This window comes from Lacerta agilis, chromosome 7 (genome assembly GCF_009819535.1).
Source record: "Lacerta agilis isolate rLacAgi1 chromosome 7, rLacAgi1.pri, whole genome shotgun sequence".
NCBI classification, from domain to species: Eukaryota; Metazoa; Chordata; class Lepidosauria; order Squamata; family Lacertidae; genus Lacerta; species Lacerta agilis.
The window spans coordinates 32,239,281-32,261,598 of NC_046318.1; the positions used below are offsets into that span (position 1 = coordinate 32,239,281).

At 42.0% G+C, this 22,318-nt stretch overlaps 1 protein-coding gene across 2 annotated transcripts in view; it reads left to right on the plus strand.

The window, feature by feature from the left end:
- The window catches only part of MBP (myelin basic protein), a 96,233-nt gene that overhangs the window by 25,704 nt on the left and 48,211 nt on the right, over positions 1–22,318 (plus strand). For both annotated transcript variants that reach the window (XM_033154775.1, XM_033154774.1), the window contains one exon: positions 16,205–16,298. In XM_033154775.1, coding sequence (XP_033010666.1) covers positions 16,205–16,298 — 94 coding nt within the window. The remainder of the gene's footprint in view (positions 1–16,204; positions 16,299–22,318) is intronic.

A 22,318-nucleotide genomic window follows, 5' to 3' on the forward strand; every position in this document is an offset into this window, starting at 1 on the left:
CTATGGACCACCCCTCGGGGAATTGCTTCCTCTTCCATTTTGTGGGGGGGGATGGGGTGGCACAGAAAGAGAAAGAGCTATGCAATTTCACAACCACGCAGCCTCAGCCAACTGTCAGTTGTGCATGCTCCCTTTCAACTTTACCTGTAGGTCAACAGCTGCTCGCAGGAAAATAATTCCCTTATACTGTACAGCATAGCCAGTGTTGATGTTTTGAATAAAACCTATGCGCTGAACACCTTCCCTCAATAAGCCAGCTCTGCCAATGAAAGAAGCAATGGACAAACTGAACTGTAAAAGGTAAAGGTAAAGGGACCCCTGACTGTTAGGTCCAGTCGCGGACAACTCTGGGGTTGCGGCGCTCATCTCACGTTACTGGCTGAGGGCCAGCATGACTAAGCCGCTTCTGGTGAACCAGAGCAGCACACAGAAATGCTGTTTACCTTCCTGCCGGAGCAGTACCTATTTCTCTACTTGCACTTTGACATGCTTTCAAACTGCTAGGTGGGCAGGAGCAGGGACCAAGCAATGGGAGCTCACCCCGTCGCGGGGATTTGAACCACCGACCTTCTGATCAGCAAGCCCTAGGCTCTGTGGTTTAACCCACAGCGCCACCCGCGAGAAACTGAACTGTAGCTTCCTTTAAAATAACCCAGTTGCATTTATGATTCCCTTCTTGTGTCATCAGCCTGCTTCTTTTCAGCCTTTCTTTACATTAATGCTTGAAACAGCTTAGAAAGTCTATTAAAACCATGAAGAGCAGGGGTACAATTACCTTAAAGAGGGGGAATGTTGACAAATAACTCCCCCCCCCTTTCTCTTTGCTTTTTGCAAAGCGCTCTTCAAATTGTCTTGTTTCTGAAGTACAAATGTTTAAGATACAGTGTGTTTTGCTGTTGGTAACTTTGTATCAGGCAGCATTCGATCATTGTACTTAGAATAATTAAGGCAGGAGCTGAAAGAGATGTTTTTGCAAGACAGGAAGTGGCAATGTTCTTGTGGCTTTGGTCTTCAGGGTGGAAGAGTAATGGGGAGAGCGGAAGCTTCATTTTCCCACATTCAGCAGACTTCAGTTTGTATCCAGGCTGATTATAAATTTAAAAACTGGCATGAACTGCCCTGCAGAAACCAAAGCATGGCTTATTGATAACCTTATTTTTCTTCAAATTATATTCCTCGCCCCACCATTTCTATCTGAAGGTAATTACACCCACTATATGCTTTTAAGCTTGTGCATAAAAAGACGGAGAGTTAGGGGTGGGTCAGGAGGTGAGCAGGTTTTCTGGTGATACTGAGTTGTTAAGGGTCATTTAAAAAAAAAAAAGGATTGTGAAGAACTCCAAGAGGACCATTCACTGAGTGAATGAGCGGTAAAATGGCAAATGCGATTCAATGTGAAATAAAATGGCTGATATCCTAATGCCATGACACAAATCTACGGTGCAACTGCATATTTATTTATTTTTTAATCATGTGAAGCACCCTGAGACTTGTGGGTATAGGGCAGTATACAAATAATAATAATAATAATAATAATAATAATAATAATAATAATAATAATAAGTACGTTTCTGGTTATCCCACATAAAAAGGGGATATTATGGAGTTGGGAAAGGTTCAAAAAAGGACAACCAAACTGATCAAGGGGATGGAGCAACTCCCTTATGAGGAAAGTTGTTTTATTTGGCACTTTTTAGATTAGAGAAAAGTAAGAGGTGGTATTATAGAGGTTTATAAAATGATGACTGGCATGGAGACAGTGGATAAAGACAAGTCGTCATCCCCCCTCTCTCATAACACTAGAACTTACGGACTTTCAATGAAGCTGAATGTTGGAGGATTTGCAAGGACTTTTTCGTGCAGCACATAGCTAACTGATGGGTTGTGCTCACAAAGGAGACGGTGGTGGCCACCAACCTGAATGGCTTCAAAAGAAGATTAGACAAATTTGTAAAGATAAAGGCTACCAGTGGCTACCAGACATGATGCCTATGTTCCACTGCCAGAGGCAGTATGCCTCTGAATGCCAGTTGCTGGGAAAGGCAGATGGGCAGGGTGCTGTTTCTCTTAGGTCCTGGCTTGGAGGGTTCCCATAGGCATCTGGTTTGCAACTGTGAGAAAAGGATGCTGGACAAGATGGGCCATTGGTGTGATCCAGCAGGACCTTCCTATGCCCCCATGTTTGTAAAGAATTTTTTTTTTAAAAAAAAATCTCCATTGATTCTGTTGCTGTGCCATAGCAGGGAAGATTATGATTGGCTTATTAACAACAGTTCACATATGATTCTCTTGAACAATGAGAATTTCAGTTATGAACATATTCATGCCCTCCCCAGAGAAGCAGCCACATGCTTAAGACCAAGGAAGTCCAGAAGAAGAGTTGGCATCAGCAGAAGGAGAAATTTAATTGTGTCCCCCTCCCCAAAGATTATTGAGCCTGGATAGGAGAGGGAGGAAAGAAGCAACATCGCTGATGAAAATAGGAGGAAAGTGAGAAGCAAGGGTTGTGGGGAGGGAGTCAAGATGTGTTCACTGAGTCTGAGATGGCATCAGTTATGGATTTTCATCCTTTTAAGTCTGTGGTGTATGGCCTTTTAGGCTGAAGAAGGTTGGCCATTCAGCTGGGTCTCAGTGGGTCTGCAATTTCGTATGACCCATTTCTAATGGCAATATTTCTTAGACCAAGAGAGTCTGTGTCTGCTTCTAATGCACCTATCCATTCCTGCAGAGACATCGGTTTAATACAAGTCAAATAGCATTTCTGCTTGTTTTATAGCAGCAAGTCATTCATCAAAGGAAGATTAAAGTACCTCTTGGGAGGAACATATCTGGAATAACCACTTCCCTGGAGAGCCTTAGTTACATGGAGGTACTCCACGTATTATTTTGATGATAAATAGACCTGACAAAAGATCTCTTAAGAATCTGTTCACAGATTTCTGGGTTGATAAAGCAATTTCAACTGGAAGCAGAATTCAGCTCATTAGTTATTAAGACTGACATGTTGTGATCATATTCCAGTAACACATGCAGAATCAGGATCTAGAAAGAACTGGAGAAAAGACCAAAGAGAAGAGCAATAGAAGCTAGTGGAGTCTAAAGCAAGGAGGGCGAGTCTGGGGTCTTCCAGATGCTGTTGAATTTCAACAGCCTGAGCCAACATGAACAATGGTCAGGGGTGATGGGAGATGATGGGGGGCCCCCACTAGGGCTATTCCTACTTTGTAGAGTCCCCATTCCAATTCTAATCTGACAATAGAGACCTGCTGACCTGCTTGGGAGTCCAGCCCTGACATCATGTGCTTGCTTGCTGGTGTCCATGTGCGATGGAAATGAAAAGCTGCTCCTCAGTCACCCAGCTGCTACATGTCAGGCTGCGAGATATAGGCTGGGAGCCAAGGGCACCGGTTTTCTATTTCCACCTGGCCTGGAGGAGAAAACAGGCTTAGCTGTGAGGTGTAATTGGGAAATATTCCACTTGTAAATTTGCTTAATTCCCGTGAAACAGATTTTCTATAAGTTCTTCTCATTCTTATTGTGTAATGACAAGACGCTGAGTATTAAACAGATCACTGACACTTTTATGTGTTTTCTTTGCCGTCCCATTGGCCAGAAGATCTAATGAGCCAAATCTGATGGATTATATTTGAGGAGGTAGGAAAGAAGTAAGTTGGGAAACTGCAAGCCAGGATTCCTGAGTAATGAAGTATAATACGGCTGAGTTTTCCACTGGCTTTGAAAGAATGAGCAAACTGAAATGAAACCATTGATTGAAGCAAAAGGTCTTTTTGCAGGTGAGCAAATTCCCTGTTCTGCTCTCCTCTTCACTTATGTGCACACCTATATATTTATTTTTATTTTTGTTGTGGGCATGCTATCCAGATAGCCTTCTCTGCTGCATCTACTTTTTTTTTATTGAGCTGGAGTGACCAGAATTCCTCTGAGTCTTCCTGATCAGAAACAGAGTATGCTCATGAGCTTCCCAAATACTTTTGGGTTGTCCATAGCTGAAAGCAGAGTCACATCTGGAAAGTGAATCTTAGGCGCCTCGTGGAATAGAAGGTCATCGGTAGGTGTAATTAGCCGAAGACAATTGCTATTTTGATAAGCCATGTCCACATTCTCTCATTTGATAAACATTGTATCTCACCAGTGGCAGAGATGTGATACAGATCCATTCTATCTGAAAATAAAATAATCAGGATAACTTAAATGGAGAGAGAACTCATAATTCACAGCAAATTCATTAATATAAGTCTCTCTCTCTCTCTCTCTCTCTCTCTGTGTGTGTGTGTGTGTGAGAGAGAGAGAGAGAGAGAGAGAGAGAGAATCACTTTTCATATATTTTCTTTTGCATATTTTCTGTGTTTCTGCCCCACAATAAATTGTGTAGGGTATCCTCAGTTATAATGTTCCAGATATTATTGCAAATTTACAACAATCCAAAAATATCACCCCTTCATTTTCAGCAAATTTATTCCCGCTTTTTCCAGTTACTTAAATCAGAGCTCTTATTAATTGTAGCAATTGATCGATCTCCTTCCTTCCTTCCTTCCTTCCTTCCTTCCTTTTTAAAAAAACAGTAACTGATGATCAAAATGCAATTTTTTTGCTAGCTAATCCCAAGAGGGTTATATGTCTAGCCAGATACATTTCCACAGTATATTTCCAACTTATTTCCTTTGCTCAATTAGAGATGGTGTCCTTATTTCCATAATTCTTTCCACTGTTGCGGTTTCACCTCTGTTGATTCCCCTCTTTGCCTGCCTTGTTAGAAGGAGAACTTAATATTGATGGTGCAGTTGTGTTTACTGTGCTGTCATCCACCATTTTACTTCAAGACAGCTTACTCCATAGGTTCTGTCACCAAATAATGCTCAGCTGAAAAAGGATTGAAATGTTTCTTATCCGTAGGGTATGTTCTGGAAATAAACTTGGGCTTCTCTCTGGTATTGCTGTTCTCATGTCAGTACATGTGCTTGTTACTGCTATCTGGAATTTGTTGTTTTCAAATATAATTTGAGTTTACTAGAAATAGCACATTAATATCCTAGAATGCTATAACACTAGAAATAGCACAATATCCTGGAATGCTATAACGGCCTTAAAAACGTGGCCTCCGTGATTGATGGATCATTTGTACGTCTACTACATTATGAGAGAAAGGGTAACTAGAACTGCAGGCTGTTTTTGGCATGTCTAGTTGCAGTTAAAATTGATACCTTCCTTTAACCACAAGATGTCATTAAACATCCCCTTTCATTTCCCAGGATAGTTTCTGGAGTTGCATTTCACCAAATGAGACATGTGAGATAAGTTTCTTTAAGTTTCAAACTGTAGTCTAGCTGTACAAAAGAACTTTTTTGGAAAAAACAACAACAACTGTATAGATATGACACACCATGTTTGGGTGAAAAATAATGGATTGTTTCTAGCAGAACAGGACTTTCTATTTGTAGATGAATCAGCTGTCACCTGGGAGTGAAAGGCAACAAGCCACTCCCTGCTATGGTATTTGGGTGAATCATTTCCTTGCAATTTCCACATCTTCGCTAGAAATCATAGATATTTATCTGAAGCTGCTCCAGAAATTTCATGTGATATGAAGCTCTCTTCTTGCTAGACTTTCTGAGGTCAGCCAAATATTGTGCAAATGCCACTGTTGTTGTAAATAAATAAAACCAAACACTAAAATGCAGCAGTTAATGTTTTTGATTTAGTATTTAGCTAGCCATATCTACCTGGTTTTAGTTTTTTCTTAAATCTAAGGGAAACCTATATAAACCATTAGCATTGTTGCATATGTCTATGATTTGCACGTCATGGCTTGTATCTAAGGAAATGCTGAGTAAACGTCCTGTCAGCACAAGGATTCCTGCTTGTGCAACACAGCTTCCCCTCTCTCCTCTCCCCATTTCCCCCTCAGTCTGTTCGGGGGGCTCCCCCCCCTACCCTCCAGAGCAGATTTGTGGCAAACTTGTAGGGGCACTACCAGGAGTCTTTGCATTGATGCAACACTTACTTAGTGCAGTATTGGATACAAGCCCATAAGCTTCTGTAATGTAACACACTTGCTGATCAGTTACTTGGATTTGATTACCGGTATAGTATTTTAAGGAAGATATTTACATTGTAAAGCAAGAATGAAGAAAGTGTAGCCATTCAGATAGTGCTGGATTCTCATCAGTCCTGGCCACCATGACCAATAGTCAGGAATTATGCTGTTTAATATCTGTTGGAAGCCATTGGGAGTAATCATTTGGAGATTTGGGGTGTGGTAGAAGAGTTTGGATTTGATATCCTGCTTTATCACTACCCGAAGGAATCTCAAAGTGGCTCACATTCTCCTTTCCCTTCCTCCCCCACAACAAACACTCTGTGAGGTGAGTGGGGCTGAGAGACTTCAGAGAAGTGTGACTAGCCCAAGGTCACCCAGCAACTGCATGTGGAGGAGTGGAGACGCGAACCCGGTTCCCCAGATTACGAGTCTACCGCTCTTAACCACTACACTCACATATCAGTATGCTGATAACATGTGGCTTTAATTCTCCGTTACACCAGCAGAGGCTCTGCCTGTACTCAACTGGGGCCTGGATGCAATGGTGGTCTGGATAAGGGCCATTAAACTGAAATTGAATAAGACAGACTGAGTGAAAAGCGGTTCCCAGAATTTACCTGTTCTGCATGGATTTGCACACCCTGTGCAAGAACAGCTGTATAGTTTAGAGGTGTTACTAGAGTCATCATTGTCTCTAGAGACAATGTTGTAAGGAGCACCTGTTACAAACTCCAGTTGGTACACCAACTATGCTTTTTCCTGGCCTGGCATAACTTGGCCACTGTGACTGACACATAGGTAATCTAATAGTTGGATTAATTTAATGAACTCCATTTGGGATTTCTCTTGAGATTGAACCAGAAACTAGTGGCCGGGGAGCGGGGACCTGGTTCTGCATATCTAACACCTGTGTGGAGGTTCCTGCACTGGTAGCTTCTGTCCCCGTTCAAGGTCTTGTTGTTAACATATAAACCCGTAAGAACTTTCCAGACCTGCTGCAAAGATCATTGGGGGAAATTTTATTAGTGGCATTACAACCTGCAGATTATTCCGTAGCAGTGACCTGGAAAGGGGCATTTTCGACTGCTGTGCCTATTCTTTGGGATATCTTCCCCGTTGCTGATAGGAGGTGGTATGGTGGGGTGGAGACAAGTGAATTGTTGCTGCTTACTGGGAGGGAGGGGGGAAAGGTGGCGGCGAGGTCAGCAAAGTGCAAATGTACCAAGCAGAGCCAATCTGTTCCCCTGCTATAGCTTCTGCACTGTGCTGCCCTCCCTGCCACCTCACCTCTCTAAACCTTGGTAAGTAACAGCAACTCACCTGCTGGGAGGTCAGGAAAAAGCCTCTGCCCCACCTTGCCATCCACTACTGCCCCCTGCTGTACAGGAAGCACCATCTGTTTACACATCATCTAAATACTTATATTTTTGCTCCGGCTTTCCCCAGTTATTTGTGTTGAAGCTTTGTATTTTCTGAAGCTGGTTTTAGTGTTACGGGTTTTATGTTGGTGGTTTTATATTGTATATTTTATAATAATGTTGTGCACTGCTTGGAGATTATTTAAATGATCAGTGGTTTTGAAATAATGTTAAATAGGATAATGGGTAGTGTCGTTCAGCAACAGCTGGTGAGCCACAGGTTCCCCATCCCTGCTGCAAAGAGAAAAGGATAGCATCAGGAAATTATGTTCATGTTGAGCAAACATTTCACTTCAGGGTGCATGCTGCTATTGCAATAGGAAAATATATTTTTTAATGTTAGGAAATCTTTCATCCATTATATAGCAATTGCAGTAATTTTGAAAAAAATATATTAGAAATTTCATTGACATGCTAACGTCTTCGTACTTGGAATAAGAAAGGTAGAGACACCGATCGCTTTTTTTCTTTGTTAGCACGGCAAAGAAGGGAAGCCTTCTTGTTTTCTTTTTTTTATTCTGAGATGATTGCGGAAAATAATGAGCTTATGACAGGGATGGAACTGACCTGTGGATAAAAGCTTAGTCCAAAATTGAGGTAAAGGGTTTGCTTTAGAATACCACCAGGCATGTGGTGGCGAGGTAGGATGATGATGAATTGCAGCATTATAAATGAGTTAACAGCCTAAAAAGAATTATATAGTGGCTTCAAGAAATAAATGTCCCCAGCGTTGTGAAATAATTTCCTTTAGGATATAATTGTAGATTAATTTGACAGAATCATCCCCCTTTTACCTGCCGGGTCACTCAAGGCGTGGTGATTACTAACATCCAGGTCTCAAATCCCTTATGTGAGTGCCTTGAAGTTGACCCTTGTGCCAGTGAAGCACCATAGCTCACCTGCAGCAGGTGAGATGGAGCAGGTGGGCGGTCCAGTGAAGAAAGGCAAACGCCTTCCTACTATGGAAGTTTTTCATTGAACCAGGAGCCATCCCCTAGAATTAGTCCAGCTTTGTCTCACACTACATTCACTGAAGGCCTTTGCTGGTTCCCCTAGTTCCCCCCCTTAAAGAAACTTAGCAGTCCATATGGTATTTGTAGTTCTATTAGTGCTGGTAGCTGAATGTTCCTCTTCAACCAGGCCTTGGGCTGATTAACACCCAATGCCCATGATTAACACACACCTGTTGTGGGGGGGGGGGGTTATTGGTTTGTTGTTAATTTTACTATGTATTTTGTGGTTTGTATATTGTAATTTTATGTTGTGAACCTCCCTGAGATCTGCCGAGTTTGCATAATATAATAAATAATAGTAGTAATAATAATTTCCTCTGGACAATCAAAAGCGCTTTACACCATTAGACAACTGCTGAAAAACACGTGTGTGTGTGTGTGTGTGTGTGTGTGTGTGCTTCTCAGTGTCTCCAGTTGCTAGCCTACCTTTCCTGCTTCCTTATTATTATTATTATTATTATTATTATTTGTGTTTGTTTGCTCTCTTATAGTACAGATACCTCATCAGCGCTCCATTGCATTAACTGTAGTGTACTTGTAATAGATGGCTTTAGGAGCTCACATTATAAATCTCTCCAGCTTCTGTTTCTCCCCAGGTACTTTTAACACAGAGTTTTTGCAGTGTCCGAGATATAATGTCCATTTCACATAACTTTCAGGTAGTTTATATCCTGTAGGCTTTTATGAGGCTGCCTATGTTGTTCTTCAGCGAGTTCCAAAAGAACATTGTGATTGCAATATTCACATTTGTGGCCTAGACTCCTTTGAGAGCCCAACAAAGACATACTCAGCCTAGTGTCAGTTGCCACTGTCATATTCATAGTGCATTCAGCACATTTCCAGAAAGTTTAGCTTGGCTGAAAGACTGGAGTATGGACAGAAGAAGACACCTCCCCAGCAATCTCAATCATTTTCAGACATTTCACTGCCATGCATGGCTGTGGTTAAGTGAAGAAGGGGACCTCAAGGCATCTCCATAGCCTGCCTCTCTGCCTGTTGGTCAAGTTGATGAACAGATGGCTACTAAATATTACTGGGCACATTTAAGCACAGGGATGAGCATCCTTTCCTGTCGTGATTTACAACAAGGGGGAATTTTTGAGAGTCAAAATCTTAAGTTTGTTCCTACTTTTATTCATTCTGGTTTTATATAGTGTTATTCCAATTTGTTTAATCCCATTCTATTTTAACATCTGTTAAATATACAGACACATTTCTAAAGGAGAATGTTGTGATCTCCCTGCAAAATTCAGAATTTCAGGTTTATGCAGTTGCAAATAATTTTATTTTGGTCTGAGTTAATTTCTACTGATGTTACCTGGTTCTGATTTCATATGGATACAAACTTTCCATCGTTAAATTCTTGTGGTTGCCAGATTACCAGATACAAACAAATCTCAATCTACTGTATCACAGTTGTACAATATCTGCAATCTCACCTGAATACAGAATTTATCAGTAAAGCTAAATGAATTGAAGAAGATGGGAATGTTATGTGCAGTGTTCAAAACTTCCATTGTTCTAGGCACATTTTGCGACAGGGAATTTCACTAGGGCGAGCAGTTTCTGAGCTCTGGGTGCAGTACTGCACCTAAGATTTCATATTAAAATTGCAGAGTGGAAGGAAAGGAGGAGGTTTTTCTGCCTCCACGCTTCCAGCTACTCTCTGAAGACTGGAAAAGAGACCCTTTTGAGAATATTAGGGGGAGGTGGGCAGGGGAAGGACTAGACCATGTGAAAAATGATCGTAATGTTTCAGCTGCAGTTATTCATTTTCAGCTTTGTATTCTTGCTATTAAAAAGTGTGCCTAGACATTCCATTGTTGTGCCCATAACCTATGTTTAAGGTGCCATTTAGCTCCTGGCTTTCATATCTCAGTTTCTAACACTGGTTACATGGCTGGTTGGTTTATTAGCATTGTTTAATTTCAAATCATTAATGCTTCCATGTCGTCCCGGAAACACTCTTCAATACCATCTGTGAACACAACACAGAGGAGGGTTGTTGTTGTTTTTTTCATTTTCTGCTGCTAAATTCTTAGGATTATAGGTTTTATTGCTCTGCAATCTGCAATAAACCCAGAGCAGATGTTTAGATCTTGCAGCATTTCAAACATTCTTGCTTCTGGAATGTACAGGTTTATAGCTTCAGGGTTATGATAGATAAGGGTTAGGATTAGGCATAAAAATCAGTGCTGAAATAAATCACGGTATGTCTTTCATTCAGGAAAGTGGCTTTTATTTATGACATTCCTGTATTATACATCCGCATCTTGGGATTCTCGGCTGTCTCTGCCTAATTGCTTAATGGCTGTACTAATGTCAAGTCAGAAGTGTGTAAACAGTGTAATGAATGAATTTGTCTCTTTCACTTCTCTTGGAAGCATCAGAGCAGCATATTTGTTCTTTCTCAGTCTCTCACCTAAATCATGGCCTTGTCCTGTTAAGTCTCGGACACCTTGCACCTTCAACTTGCCTGAATTCTGGGTTCGATCCTGACTTACTCATGTAAAAGCCTATGGGCTGTGTATGATAGGCAGAATGATCAAAACATTCATTCCAGTACCAGGTGGTAGTATCCCTCCACTCAGCCCTGCTTGGATCCAGCTGGCACAGCAAAGAGGCTTTTCTTCACCACCTGCCCTAGACAGTGTGAATGGCAGGGCTGTGTATGTGGCAATGGCTAAGATGCTCCATTAACTCTGGAGAGTGATGGTAATCCTGGCCTTGATGGTCTACTCTGTAGAAGGCAGCTTCCTGTAACCTGCTGGTGGCAGGGGCTTCGATTGCCTCCTGAGTTTGGATCCAACCCTCAATTCTACATTAAAACCCGGGAGGTTGGCCGCACTGCTCTTACAGCTATTTCCTATGTTTGGGAAATGAGGTGGAGCCGTTGAAAATCCTCGCGAACTCTTGTGCTACAAAATCAGAGATAACCATGAGGACAAGTGTTCTAAGATGACTTACTTAGAGCTATACAAACGGCAAGCAAGCACATGGAGAAAGCACAGAGACTGGGGTCTGGTTCTGTTTTGACAGGAGAATCATTGAATCGTAGAGTTGGAAGGAACCCCGAGGATCATGTAGTCCAACCTCTTACAATGGAGGAATATGCAACCATCCCATACAGGGACTGAACCTGCAACCTTGGCATTATCAGCACCCGCTCCAACCAGCTGAGCTATAGAAGAACAATTGAAATCTGGGGACCCCTCCCCACCTGATCTTATTCACTTTGTGCAGTTTGTGGCTCCATGTTGTCTTGCAAATCCCCTTTGCCACCTTAAATTTGCATTGCTCTCTCCCCTCTTCACTATTTTCCTCATTTAATTTCGTGTTCACCTCCTGGCATCTTTTTGTACATTTTGTTCATTTCTCTTCTCTTTGAAATAGTTATTTATTGTATATTCCCTTCCCTCTCCTCTACGCTCACATACCTTGCACTCCCCTAAATCTGCTCTGGGGGGTTTGGTGGGGTGCACAGTGTGAGGAGAGGGAAGGGAGGTTCTGCTTTGTGAGCAGAAGGTGTTCTGCGCACAAAATGGCTTCCTTGAATAAAACGCTTTGTAAGTGATAAGAGAAATCTAGCCTTCACAGAAGGTGTTATTATGTAATGCTACAGGTAGGTAGCCATGTTGGTTTTTTTTTATTTTGTTTTGACTATGTAATGTTAGAAAGCATTTTTTATATAAAGAGAGAGGAAGAGCAATAATTTATTTATTTTTGACATTCAAAATTAATCTCCCCCATTCTGCTTTGATAACAAATCATTCCAAAATGTTCCACTTCACAGGCATCTTTGTCCATTATCATCATCATTATTATTATTATTAAATTTGTATACCGCCCGATTCCCGTAGATCTTGGGGCAGTTTACAACGTAGAATTACAATATAAAAAACACAAAAATACATAAGAAAACAAAGACAACCCAATAACCCCACCACCACGACCACACATTTAAAAGGGCATCAGATGTAAATTAGCCCAAGGCCTGAATTTAATAAGATCAAAATCCTGCAGATACTGAAGCAAGCACAAGAGAGCACTAGAACATTTGAGAAGCACTGTGGAAGGCGACAAGTTATTGTCAGAAATTTCCCATAGCACAAGAATGCACAAAGCACCACTGAGACAGAAATAACTCAAAGAAGCTTTGGTTCATTCGGAGAACAATGGCTTATATTCTGGGTATATGTGGAAGAGACTTGACACGTGAACGTAAGTAAGGCTGCCACAAAACGGCCACATCCAGTAATGTTTTAGCCGTCATTTGTGTTTTAAAGCAAATGAGTGCGATACACAACCTAATTCCGTAAAACAGACTATGTTCACACAAACGCCAACTTTAACAAATCCACAACACCTTAGAACATGTGTGTTGTTATTACAGACCCACCCATAGTGACCCTTCCCCAGGGAGCAAGGCCTTACCCAAGAAAGATGACCAAACTGGACAAGGCAGTGTTCTGGGATTAAAAAATTGGCCACAACTTTCTTCGGCCAACTGCGGTCCTGAGGTCAGGTGCAGCTGGCTTTTGTCAGCCAAGGTGGACCGGACTGTAGCCTGCTCCATTCCACCTGTACTCCACCCTTGAAGTAAGCATTACCTGCTTAGTTCATGCAGCAACAAAGCATAGACATAGGCATTGAAGCTGCAATCCAGTGCACATTAATCTGGGTGTAAATTCTGTTCAACTCAATGAGCTTACTTCTGAGAAGTCATTGACAGGACTGCACTCTACATCATAGTTGGTAGCCTTCATAAAATAGTTGATTTAAGAGAGTTTATATATATGTGGATAGGCTCCCGTTTTCATTTGTATTAGAATAAAAGCAATTAATATAAACCTCATAAATATAATATTTGTGTAATTAAAACACACCCAAACAGGTCATGAATCTCTCCAGCCAGCTGAGAGACTATAAAGGGAAGATGCTCTCTCCACTCTTTTCATTAAATTGTGAGCAATGGATTGCAGGACATCTTAGGACACTGGGAAAGAAAAAATAGACAGCTAGATTAGAGTTAGGTTTTTACATCCTAATCTGTAGTAGAAAATTCTCACAACATCTGGTACCCGCTAGCAAACAAGCCAAAGTCAGCATTCTGGTTTTGAGATATAAAGCCCCACAATACTTGCGACCTAAATACTTCATGGCTCTCCTGTTCCCATCTATACTTGTTCAGACGTTATTATCTGTAAGGGGTGCCCTCTGAACTGTGCTTCACCTGCCAGGCCACTTGCCTTTGTATGGTTTGTGAAGATTCTGTATGCTGAATGAGAGCATCCGAACCTGGAGGGGAAATCCCTGTGTAGCTGTGTCCATGAATTCTGTTCATTCTCTATCCAGTACATCTAACCAGCCTAGCAGGGCCTCATTCAGCTTGGTGGGCCATAGGAACATAGGAAGCTGCCTCATGCCAAGTCAGACCATTAGCTCAGTCTTGTCTGCAGCGACTGTTGAGGGTTTCAGATGCCGTGGATTAACCTGAGACCTACATGCAAAGCTGATGCCCTACCGGTGAGCTGCGGCCATTCCCAAAATCAAAATTTGGTGGGTTAGACTGCAGGCATGGCAAGGCCAAGTCAGAATTCCAACTAGGTTCTTGCAGTTTCATGGCCAATGCGCTGCTTCCTATTCTATGCGGGCTCTTGGTGTCCTCCAATGCTCCTGGATAGCTCAGTTGGTTAAAGCATGGTGCCGATAACGCCAAGGTTGTAGGTGCGATCCCCATTTGGGACAGCAACATATTCCTGCATTGTAGAGGGTAGGACTAGATCAGGGGTCTGCAACCTTTAAGACAAAAAGAGCCACCTGGACCTGTTTCCGAAGAAAAAAAAAAACCTGGGAGCCGCAAAACCATTGTGACATTTAAAACAAATATAACACTGCATTTTATTTTTGAAAATCCGATTTAAATTTAAAAAAATCCGATTTAAATAAAAAAAATCTGATTTAAATTTTAAAAAATCCATTTTTTAAAAAAATATCATTCATTTTTATCCACCCTGGGGACCACTACCAGGTCACAGCCTGATCCAAGGTGGGTTGCAACAGCATACAAATATTTGATTTGTTGTTGTTGTTTTTTTTAAAAAAAAATGAGTCCTCAACTGCACACTTGTGTTAAATGTTTGTCCCATGTCTAATTGAAGACTGCTGGCTTTTACAATAATCTTAGTGTCTTTTACCCTTAATATTCCAGACCAGAGGCTATGCTCACCTCTTCCAACCTCCTCTCTTGCTAAATAAAGCACAGAATTGCACCAGAGAAGCCTGTGATGTTTGTGCTGACTTGCATACAGGTGGCTGTAGTAGTTCATAGTGTTCAAACCTTTTTAGGGGAGTTCCCTGCCCCCTTAATGACAATGGCGATAGATTTTGCACATGAACACCGATCCAAGTTAGGACTCCTCTCTTTCACGCCAACAGGTGCTTTGTCAAGGCTCCCCTAACACACACTCAGGACAGAGGAAAAACTGCAACCTTTTGGGGCGTCCCGGCCTTGCTCCGGGGCGGAGAGAGACACGCGCCCGCGAGAGCGCGGTTCTGCAAGCGGAACCAGGAGTGAAGGAGGCAGCGGCAGGGAAACAGGCGCCGCTTCCTCGACCATTTTTAAAAAGAGGGCTTCCCCCCTCGCCCTCGCCCGCCACCCTCCGCCCCTGGCCCAGCCCGCAGCTGCCTACCTCGTCGTCGCCTCGACGCAGCAGCCAGGAGCAGCTCCACGCCAGCAGCAGCAGCCACACCTCCGGAGGGAAACTGCTGCTGTCTGCTGCTGCGCCTGCGCTGGCAGAAACGAGGCACGATGCATGAGCAGAGTAGCACAGCAGCAGCGCCCTCAGCCTCTGGAGGGCGGGCTGCTGGCCAGATGGAGGGTGGCCGCTGCCGCTGGCCAGCTGGAGAAGTGGACGGGCGTATCCGCCCCGGAGCCCCGGAGCCACGGCAAAGGTGTAAAAGAGCCGCATGCAGCTCCGGAGCCACGGGTTGCTGACCCCTGGACTAGATGATCCTCATAGTCCCTTCCAACTCTACAGTTCTAAGATACTTTGCTTCCAAAATCACAGTGTAAGGCCAAGCTTTTTTTTTTTGTAAAATCATATACCTTCAAAGAACCAAGCCCAGTCCTTTCGGCAGCTGATTAATTGCAGCCCATTGCCAAATGCCAGTCCAGGAGCACCTCTTGATTAATGCCAATATTCCAAATTATGGAGGAACCAAGCACAAATCATGGCTCGTCGATGGCATGGACACACTCCCAGGTCGCACCTGATCTGCCATTCAGGTTGGCAGACGCGGGGTTAAACGGCACAGCAGGATGCAGTGCACTCCCCATACACTGCTGGGCAACATTGTCAGAGGGCAGCGAGCAGCGACCACCATTGACTCATGACGAAAGCCGAAAACTGACATCAGTAAATGTCTTTCTGTCAGTTTCATAAAATCAGGGCTTAAAATTGAGCCAGGAGTCAGCCTCTGGACATGTTTTTGGCTCCCCAGCGCATGTGAAGAGTTGTTATAAACAGGGTCTATGCACCTGTACAGAGTCTATTTTGTCACTCCTAGGATTAGAGGTCAGACTTCAAAGCAGCATGAGCCTGGGTCCTGGTGTGTTTCTCTGTAGAAATTAAGAACTGCTTATTTGCTGATGAACAATCATTTCTTACTGCTGCTACTTTGCTGACTCTTGTAATATACATTTTTTTTTCCAGAACCCTGAAGGTAAAGTGGAGGAAGCTGAAAACAAAGCGAGCCCCAAAGCAGACCGGCTCACCCAGCAACCCTCTGAGGACAATGAAGTTTTTGGTATGTGACCTAAGTATTAGCATAGCTGTCAACCCTCCCTGCTGTTTCCCAATGCTATAATAAGGGAATTTCCCGCAAAAAAGGGAAAGGTTGGCAGCTATGAGTATTAGAGCCATTGTTCCCAAACCCTTTTACCCACTTAAAAATTGCTGAGAGTTTTGGTGTATCGCTTAGGGCCCCATCCACCTCCTTTAGCAACTGTAGTGTGTTGCACTAGATTGCTTCTTTTATTCCTGATATTTCGTATTGTAGAAGGTAGCACTAGATGCCGTTTTAAAAGAAGCAAAGTTTCTGTGAAGTTGGCAGGTGTATGTATGTCATCATTTGATCACCAGCACACTGGCTAGGGATGAGGCAAGCGGGACCTTTGCAAAGGAAGAAATGAAAGGGACAGAAGGGGGAGACACTGTTCTAAATGTTCAACATGCTAATTGCGACTTACAATCCATTCTTACGCATGCTTACCCAGGTGGACTACAACATCCATCGCCCCAATTGTTAGCCCTCCTGGAGCCTAACAGTATCTGGAAGGTTTCACAGCTTGATTTTGAGTATTTACATCTTCATAATATCTTATGTTGTGGCAGAAGAAGTTTGCATAGATGACAAGAGCAATTAAATTAGAAGAGGTGGAGATAGCATTTGGAGCAAGGGGTGTGCATTTGTTCTGGCCATGTTAGGAGCAACACTAGGAAATGAAACTTCGAAAGAATTATCCAGTGGTATATAATAATGTACTGTGAAATAAAACATATGCATAAGTACTGGAGAGAAGTGGAGGGAACAATTGCAATGCATGGGAGTTATGCTCAATGGTAAAGGAAGAAGAAGAAGAAGAAGAAGAAGAAGAAGAAGAAGAAGAAGAAGAAGAAGAAGAAGAAGAGTTTGGATTTGATACCCCGCTTTATCACTACCCTAAGGAGTCTCAAAGCAGCTAACAATCTCTTTTCCCTTCCTCCCCCACAACAAACACTCTGTGAGGTGAGTGAGGCTGAGAGACTTCAGAGAGAAGTGTGACTAGCCCAAGGTCACCCAGCAGCTGCATGTGGAGGAGTGGGGAAGTGAACCTGGTTCACCAGATTACAAATCCACTGCTCTTAACCACTACACCACACTGGCTGGGAATAGGAAGTTATGATGCACTTTAACAGCATATTCTTATGTTACAACAGTGGCTACTGTTAAACAGAATTCATCCGTTTAAAAGCTCTGTGGATATGTCATTTAAAAAAAATATGTTGGCACTTGCTTCTAGAATAATAAGGAAAAACTAAAGTTATACCAAACAAGTGCAATAACTGCCTGGGGGGAAAGAGAAAGAGATTGAATATGTAGGAGGAGAAAGCGAAATACTGGAATCGTTAATAGGGCTTAATAACTTACTGCTTCTTATATTTTGCTTCTTAAGAGGTAGGTTTTTGCAGGGAACAGTGGGTTGCATTGAACTAACCTTTATTCAGAGTAAAGTAATCAGAATTAATGGCCATGACTAACTTAGATCCATTTATTTCAGTGGGTCAGCTGAGTAAAAGTTAGTTGAATGCAGCCTCATAACTTATTCTCATAATGAAAACAACCTTTAGAATAACGACTCAGAATAAAATAAAAAAATGCAATAGACATGGCAATGGCAATTATAGCTTATATCTGGGCTGCTTTTTGATGCGGTTCATTTATATAACACATTCATTGCCATTCTCCGGCAGCGGTGAACAAGATAAGGAAAGCAAGCACGAATGGAAGCAAATGGACACACAGCAACTTACCTGATTAATTCTTTCATTGGCCGACGCTGTTTAGCTGCCATACAGTGGGTGAAGGCTGTGAGGTTATTGAAGTTCACAGTGATCTGCTGGGCAGCTCCATCCATCAGCTGTAAGCGCAATTGTTCCTTGAGAACAAGTCTTCGCATTAATGCCAAATGGTGACAAACCAACACAAAGCTCATTCTGGTTAAGAGAGTGCCGAGAGGTTGTTGCAAGGCGGTGTCATGATCACAGCACAATCCTCCCCTGTTTTTATTCATTTTAAGGTGAGGATTTTAGTAGTGCTCTTATTGACTGGCCAACTCCCAGTGCTTAGTGATCATCGTACAGAACCTAAGCAACGCTAATTGACAGGCTCTAACCCTATAAAGAAATATTAATTTCTATAGCATTTGTCAAATGCAAGTGTGATCAAAAGTAATATCTGTTTAGTGAAGTTAATGGATTACTGTCAAATACATATAAAGAGCTTTTTTTCTGACCACATTGTACGTATTCTGAAAAGGAAGTGAAAATAATTTCTGACAGTAATGTTCTAGGTAGGGAGAGAGAGAGACAATCGAAGTCTAATCATTTGTTAAATGCAGCTGGGGGGACTATTGTTATGACGACGATGATTCATTTCCTTTCTAGACCACTTTCTGTTTTTAAGATAAAAATCTCAAAGTGGTTTACAACATACATTAAAACGTCAGATGAAGCAACCCAGAGTGAAACATTACAGAAGAAAGCCAAATATACATTCAAAGCAATGTAATTGTCTAAATTATTAACTAAAATATTTAGTTTATATTTAGTATTAAACTAAATATTATCTTAAAGACTTCAAAATAAAATCCTACTAAGGTGATTGTACATTTAACACAGCAAAGTTAATTTAAAAAATGATCTTAGCATTTCTAAAGGAAGTCAAATATAAAATGCACATTTAAAGCGATACAATTAGCAAGAAAGTAAAATAACCCCAAGCCATGCAATCAATACTTTTTAATATATATTTTATGAATATTTTTCAAATAAAATACTGACCCTTTTAAGTGTTCTGAAAGGGGGGGGGGACGATTTTAAAAACCTGGAAAAATCAAGATGGGAAAGGGGGAATGGGGCACACTGAGGAGGTGTTGGAGGCTGCATAGAATGAGATTGGGAGCAGAATGCAGGTTATCCCCCTGTGCTCTAAAATATGTAACAAAAACAATAGACAATCTCAGCTTTACAGGAACCCCAACCTATCTGGCCTTAAACTCCTTCCATCCTTCTCTCCACCTCTCTTGCACATGCACAACATGTCATCTTTTTTGTTAAGTTCCTTCCAGGTTCGGCCAACTCCACCCAAGCTTTATTTTGATCAAATTAATTCCAACTTGTAAGCATCCGTTCAAGGCATTATTTCTTAACGTAAAGGCAATGAACTCTATGTACCAGCCAACACTTTATTCTTGTTAGCTTCAAGCATAAACATGATACTTCTCATAGATTCGGAGCAATGGCATCTCTCGCGTCAGGCCAGAATTTAACCATCCCAGTTAGGCCTCTAGTATTATTATTATTATTACTACTACTGCTGCTGCTGCTGCTGCTTCTGCTGATGCAATATTACCTGCCCTTCAGCCTAAAGGTTACAGCTATTAAAACACAACATTAATATAAAAAACCAATATTACACAATATCAAAAACAATTGAAAGCAATATTACAAAAATAAGGTGGGTTCTTAAAACACACATCTCAAGTGTCAAAAGGCAGGGTAAGGAGGTGAAGCTAAGTTAGCACCACCACTTCTGTGCTTGTGAGAACAGGTTTATAGTATTACTTTTTATGATCTGATTATTTAGTTCTTTAAAAAAACGCAAATAAAAATAAAAGTTTCTAACAAAGGAGTAGATTTGGGGTGCATTCATTCCCCCCCCCCAGGTGCAGATTGTACTTTTATTTTACTTCAATGCATTATACAGGGGGCTACCTTCGAAGGCAGCTTGGAAACTATATCTAGTGCAGAATTTGGCAGCCTGATTGTTAACTGGAAGTAGGAAATCTGAGCATATAACCCCAATGGCTGACTGCATTGATTGCTGATTAGTTTCCTGGCTCAATTCAAAATGCTGGTCTTGGCCTATAAAGCCTTCTGTGACTCAGGACCCCAATACCTCAGGGAAGGGACTCCCTCTCCCCACGTGAACCTACCTACACCCTGCTTCAATCATTGGGGGGGGGCCTTATTTGTGTGCCCCCTCCGAGGGAGCTTCTGTGAGTGGCAACACAAAAATGGGCCTTTTCAGTGGTGGCTCCCAATTGCGGAATGATCTCTTTGGAGAGATGTGCCTGGTTACATCTTTAACAACTTTAAGGTGCCAATCCTGTTCATCCAGGCATTTGGCCTTTAATTGGAGTCAGGTGATATGATGATACCCTAGCTTATATTGGTGTTCCTCTTTTAGCAGGATGAGGCAGGATTTATCCTTTTTCCTGTTGGTGCAAGAGGGGCACATTTAGTCATTCAAGTTCTTTTATCATTCTGTTGTATTTTACATTTCTCTATTATGTATGTTTTTTATAATTGTAAGCCGCTTTCAGACATTCTTGTAGTAAGCAATGAACGAACGCAATAAAAATAGAAATAATAGTCAGTGCTTGTGTGTGTGTGTGGTGGTACTCACTGCTACAGAGCAGTATCACCTGTTTTTTTCTGCCCATGGCACCCATTGTGTGTTTACACCCACTTTATTAGTAGCAGCTTAGGTCCTGGGTACCTCAGAGATCACCTGAACGCTTATATCCCACTGAAGTCATCTGCCGGAGCGTCATTGGTCATTCCCTGAATTGGTGAGGCTAATTTGACAATGGCAAGAAAATGAGCCTTTGGTGTCACCGGCCCAGTTTTATGGTATAATACTCTGCTAAGACAGTTTTTATGTTAGTTGCTTTCCTCACAAATGTGATCCCAAGTGACTTACAGAAATGTAAGTATATCTACTAAAACTGATTACAGTGGTGCCCCGCTAGATGAAAATAATTCGTCCTGCGAAAATTTTCGTCTAGCGGGTTTATCGTCTAGCGAAGCGGCAATGACAGCCGCGCTTTCGCTAAACGAAAAAAAAAAGACGAACATTTTTCATCTTGCGAAGCAGCCCCATTGACTTTTTGGTCTTGCGGGGCAGCTTCAGCTAGACGAATGCCGTTCGTCTAGCGAGTTTTTCGTCTAGCGAGGCATTCGTCTAGCGGGGCACCACTGTATAACAAACACAACCAATGAAAGCCTAAAAACACATCCTATGCAGATAGAAAAAGAAACAGGTGATATAGGTCCCACCCCACTAAAAGAAGCCAATAATGTAAAGCTTTTTAAGGATTTTTTAAAATCTAGTATAAGAGAACCTGCTTTTGTTTTATTTTATATTCACGTGGAGTGTCTCTTCAAAGACTGACAAGGAGGTCCAGAGCAGAAATTAGTGTCTGGCATTTTGGGGTGGTTTTTTTTTTAAAAAAATTGAAATTGAAACAGGGAAAAGAGAAGTGAAAAGAACTAGTATTTTCCATCTCCATACAGTGACACTCGTGCAGAAACATCCTGGTGGCGACAAGACGGCAGTTCCTTGTGGGTATCGCAGCGGATCCTTGATAATGCTCTCCTTTATTTCAGCAGCATTCAGAGGACGATCGCTCTCTAGTGCCTTCCCTATGCTCCTCTCATCGCTTTTTATGGCTCCAGTGAAACGCCTGATTTATCAGGGTGTTCTGAATGCACAGCTCAGCAGGGGCTTTATAAAGACCCTCTATTGTAGCAGCGCTTAAGAACCGGTCCCCTCCCAAACTGGTTCAGTCTCTGCTACCAGCACGCCGAGCCACTTGGTGCTTTTCTGTGGGCTTGAGCCTCATTCTTCCACTGCACATTACAGCAATGGCAGCCTGTGCATAAAGAAGCCATTTGAAGCACAGATTGCTTTTTAAGATTACAAATCAAGGAAAGGGCAACTCATTCGCTAGCAAGTGTGAATTAAGAAATGTATCGTGACTTGCGGTCCCTCGTCTACTTCGTGAATCAGGGCGATTCACAGGATTAAAATCGCAACATAAAAACATGACATACGAAATCAAAATAAAAACAAACCAAATAAATTCCCCCCAGGCACATTTTAAAAGGGCATCGGGTGTCAATCAGCCAAAGGCCTGGTTAAAGAGGAACATTTTTGCCTGGTTTAAAGGTGTATAATGAAGGCACCAGGTCAACCTCCCTGGAGAGAGCATTCCACAAACG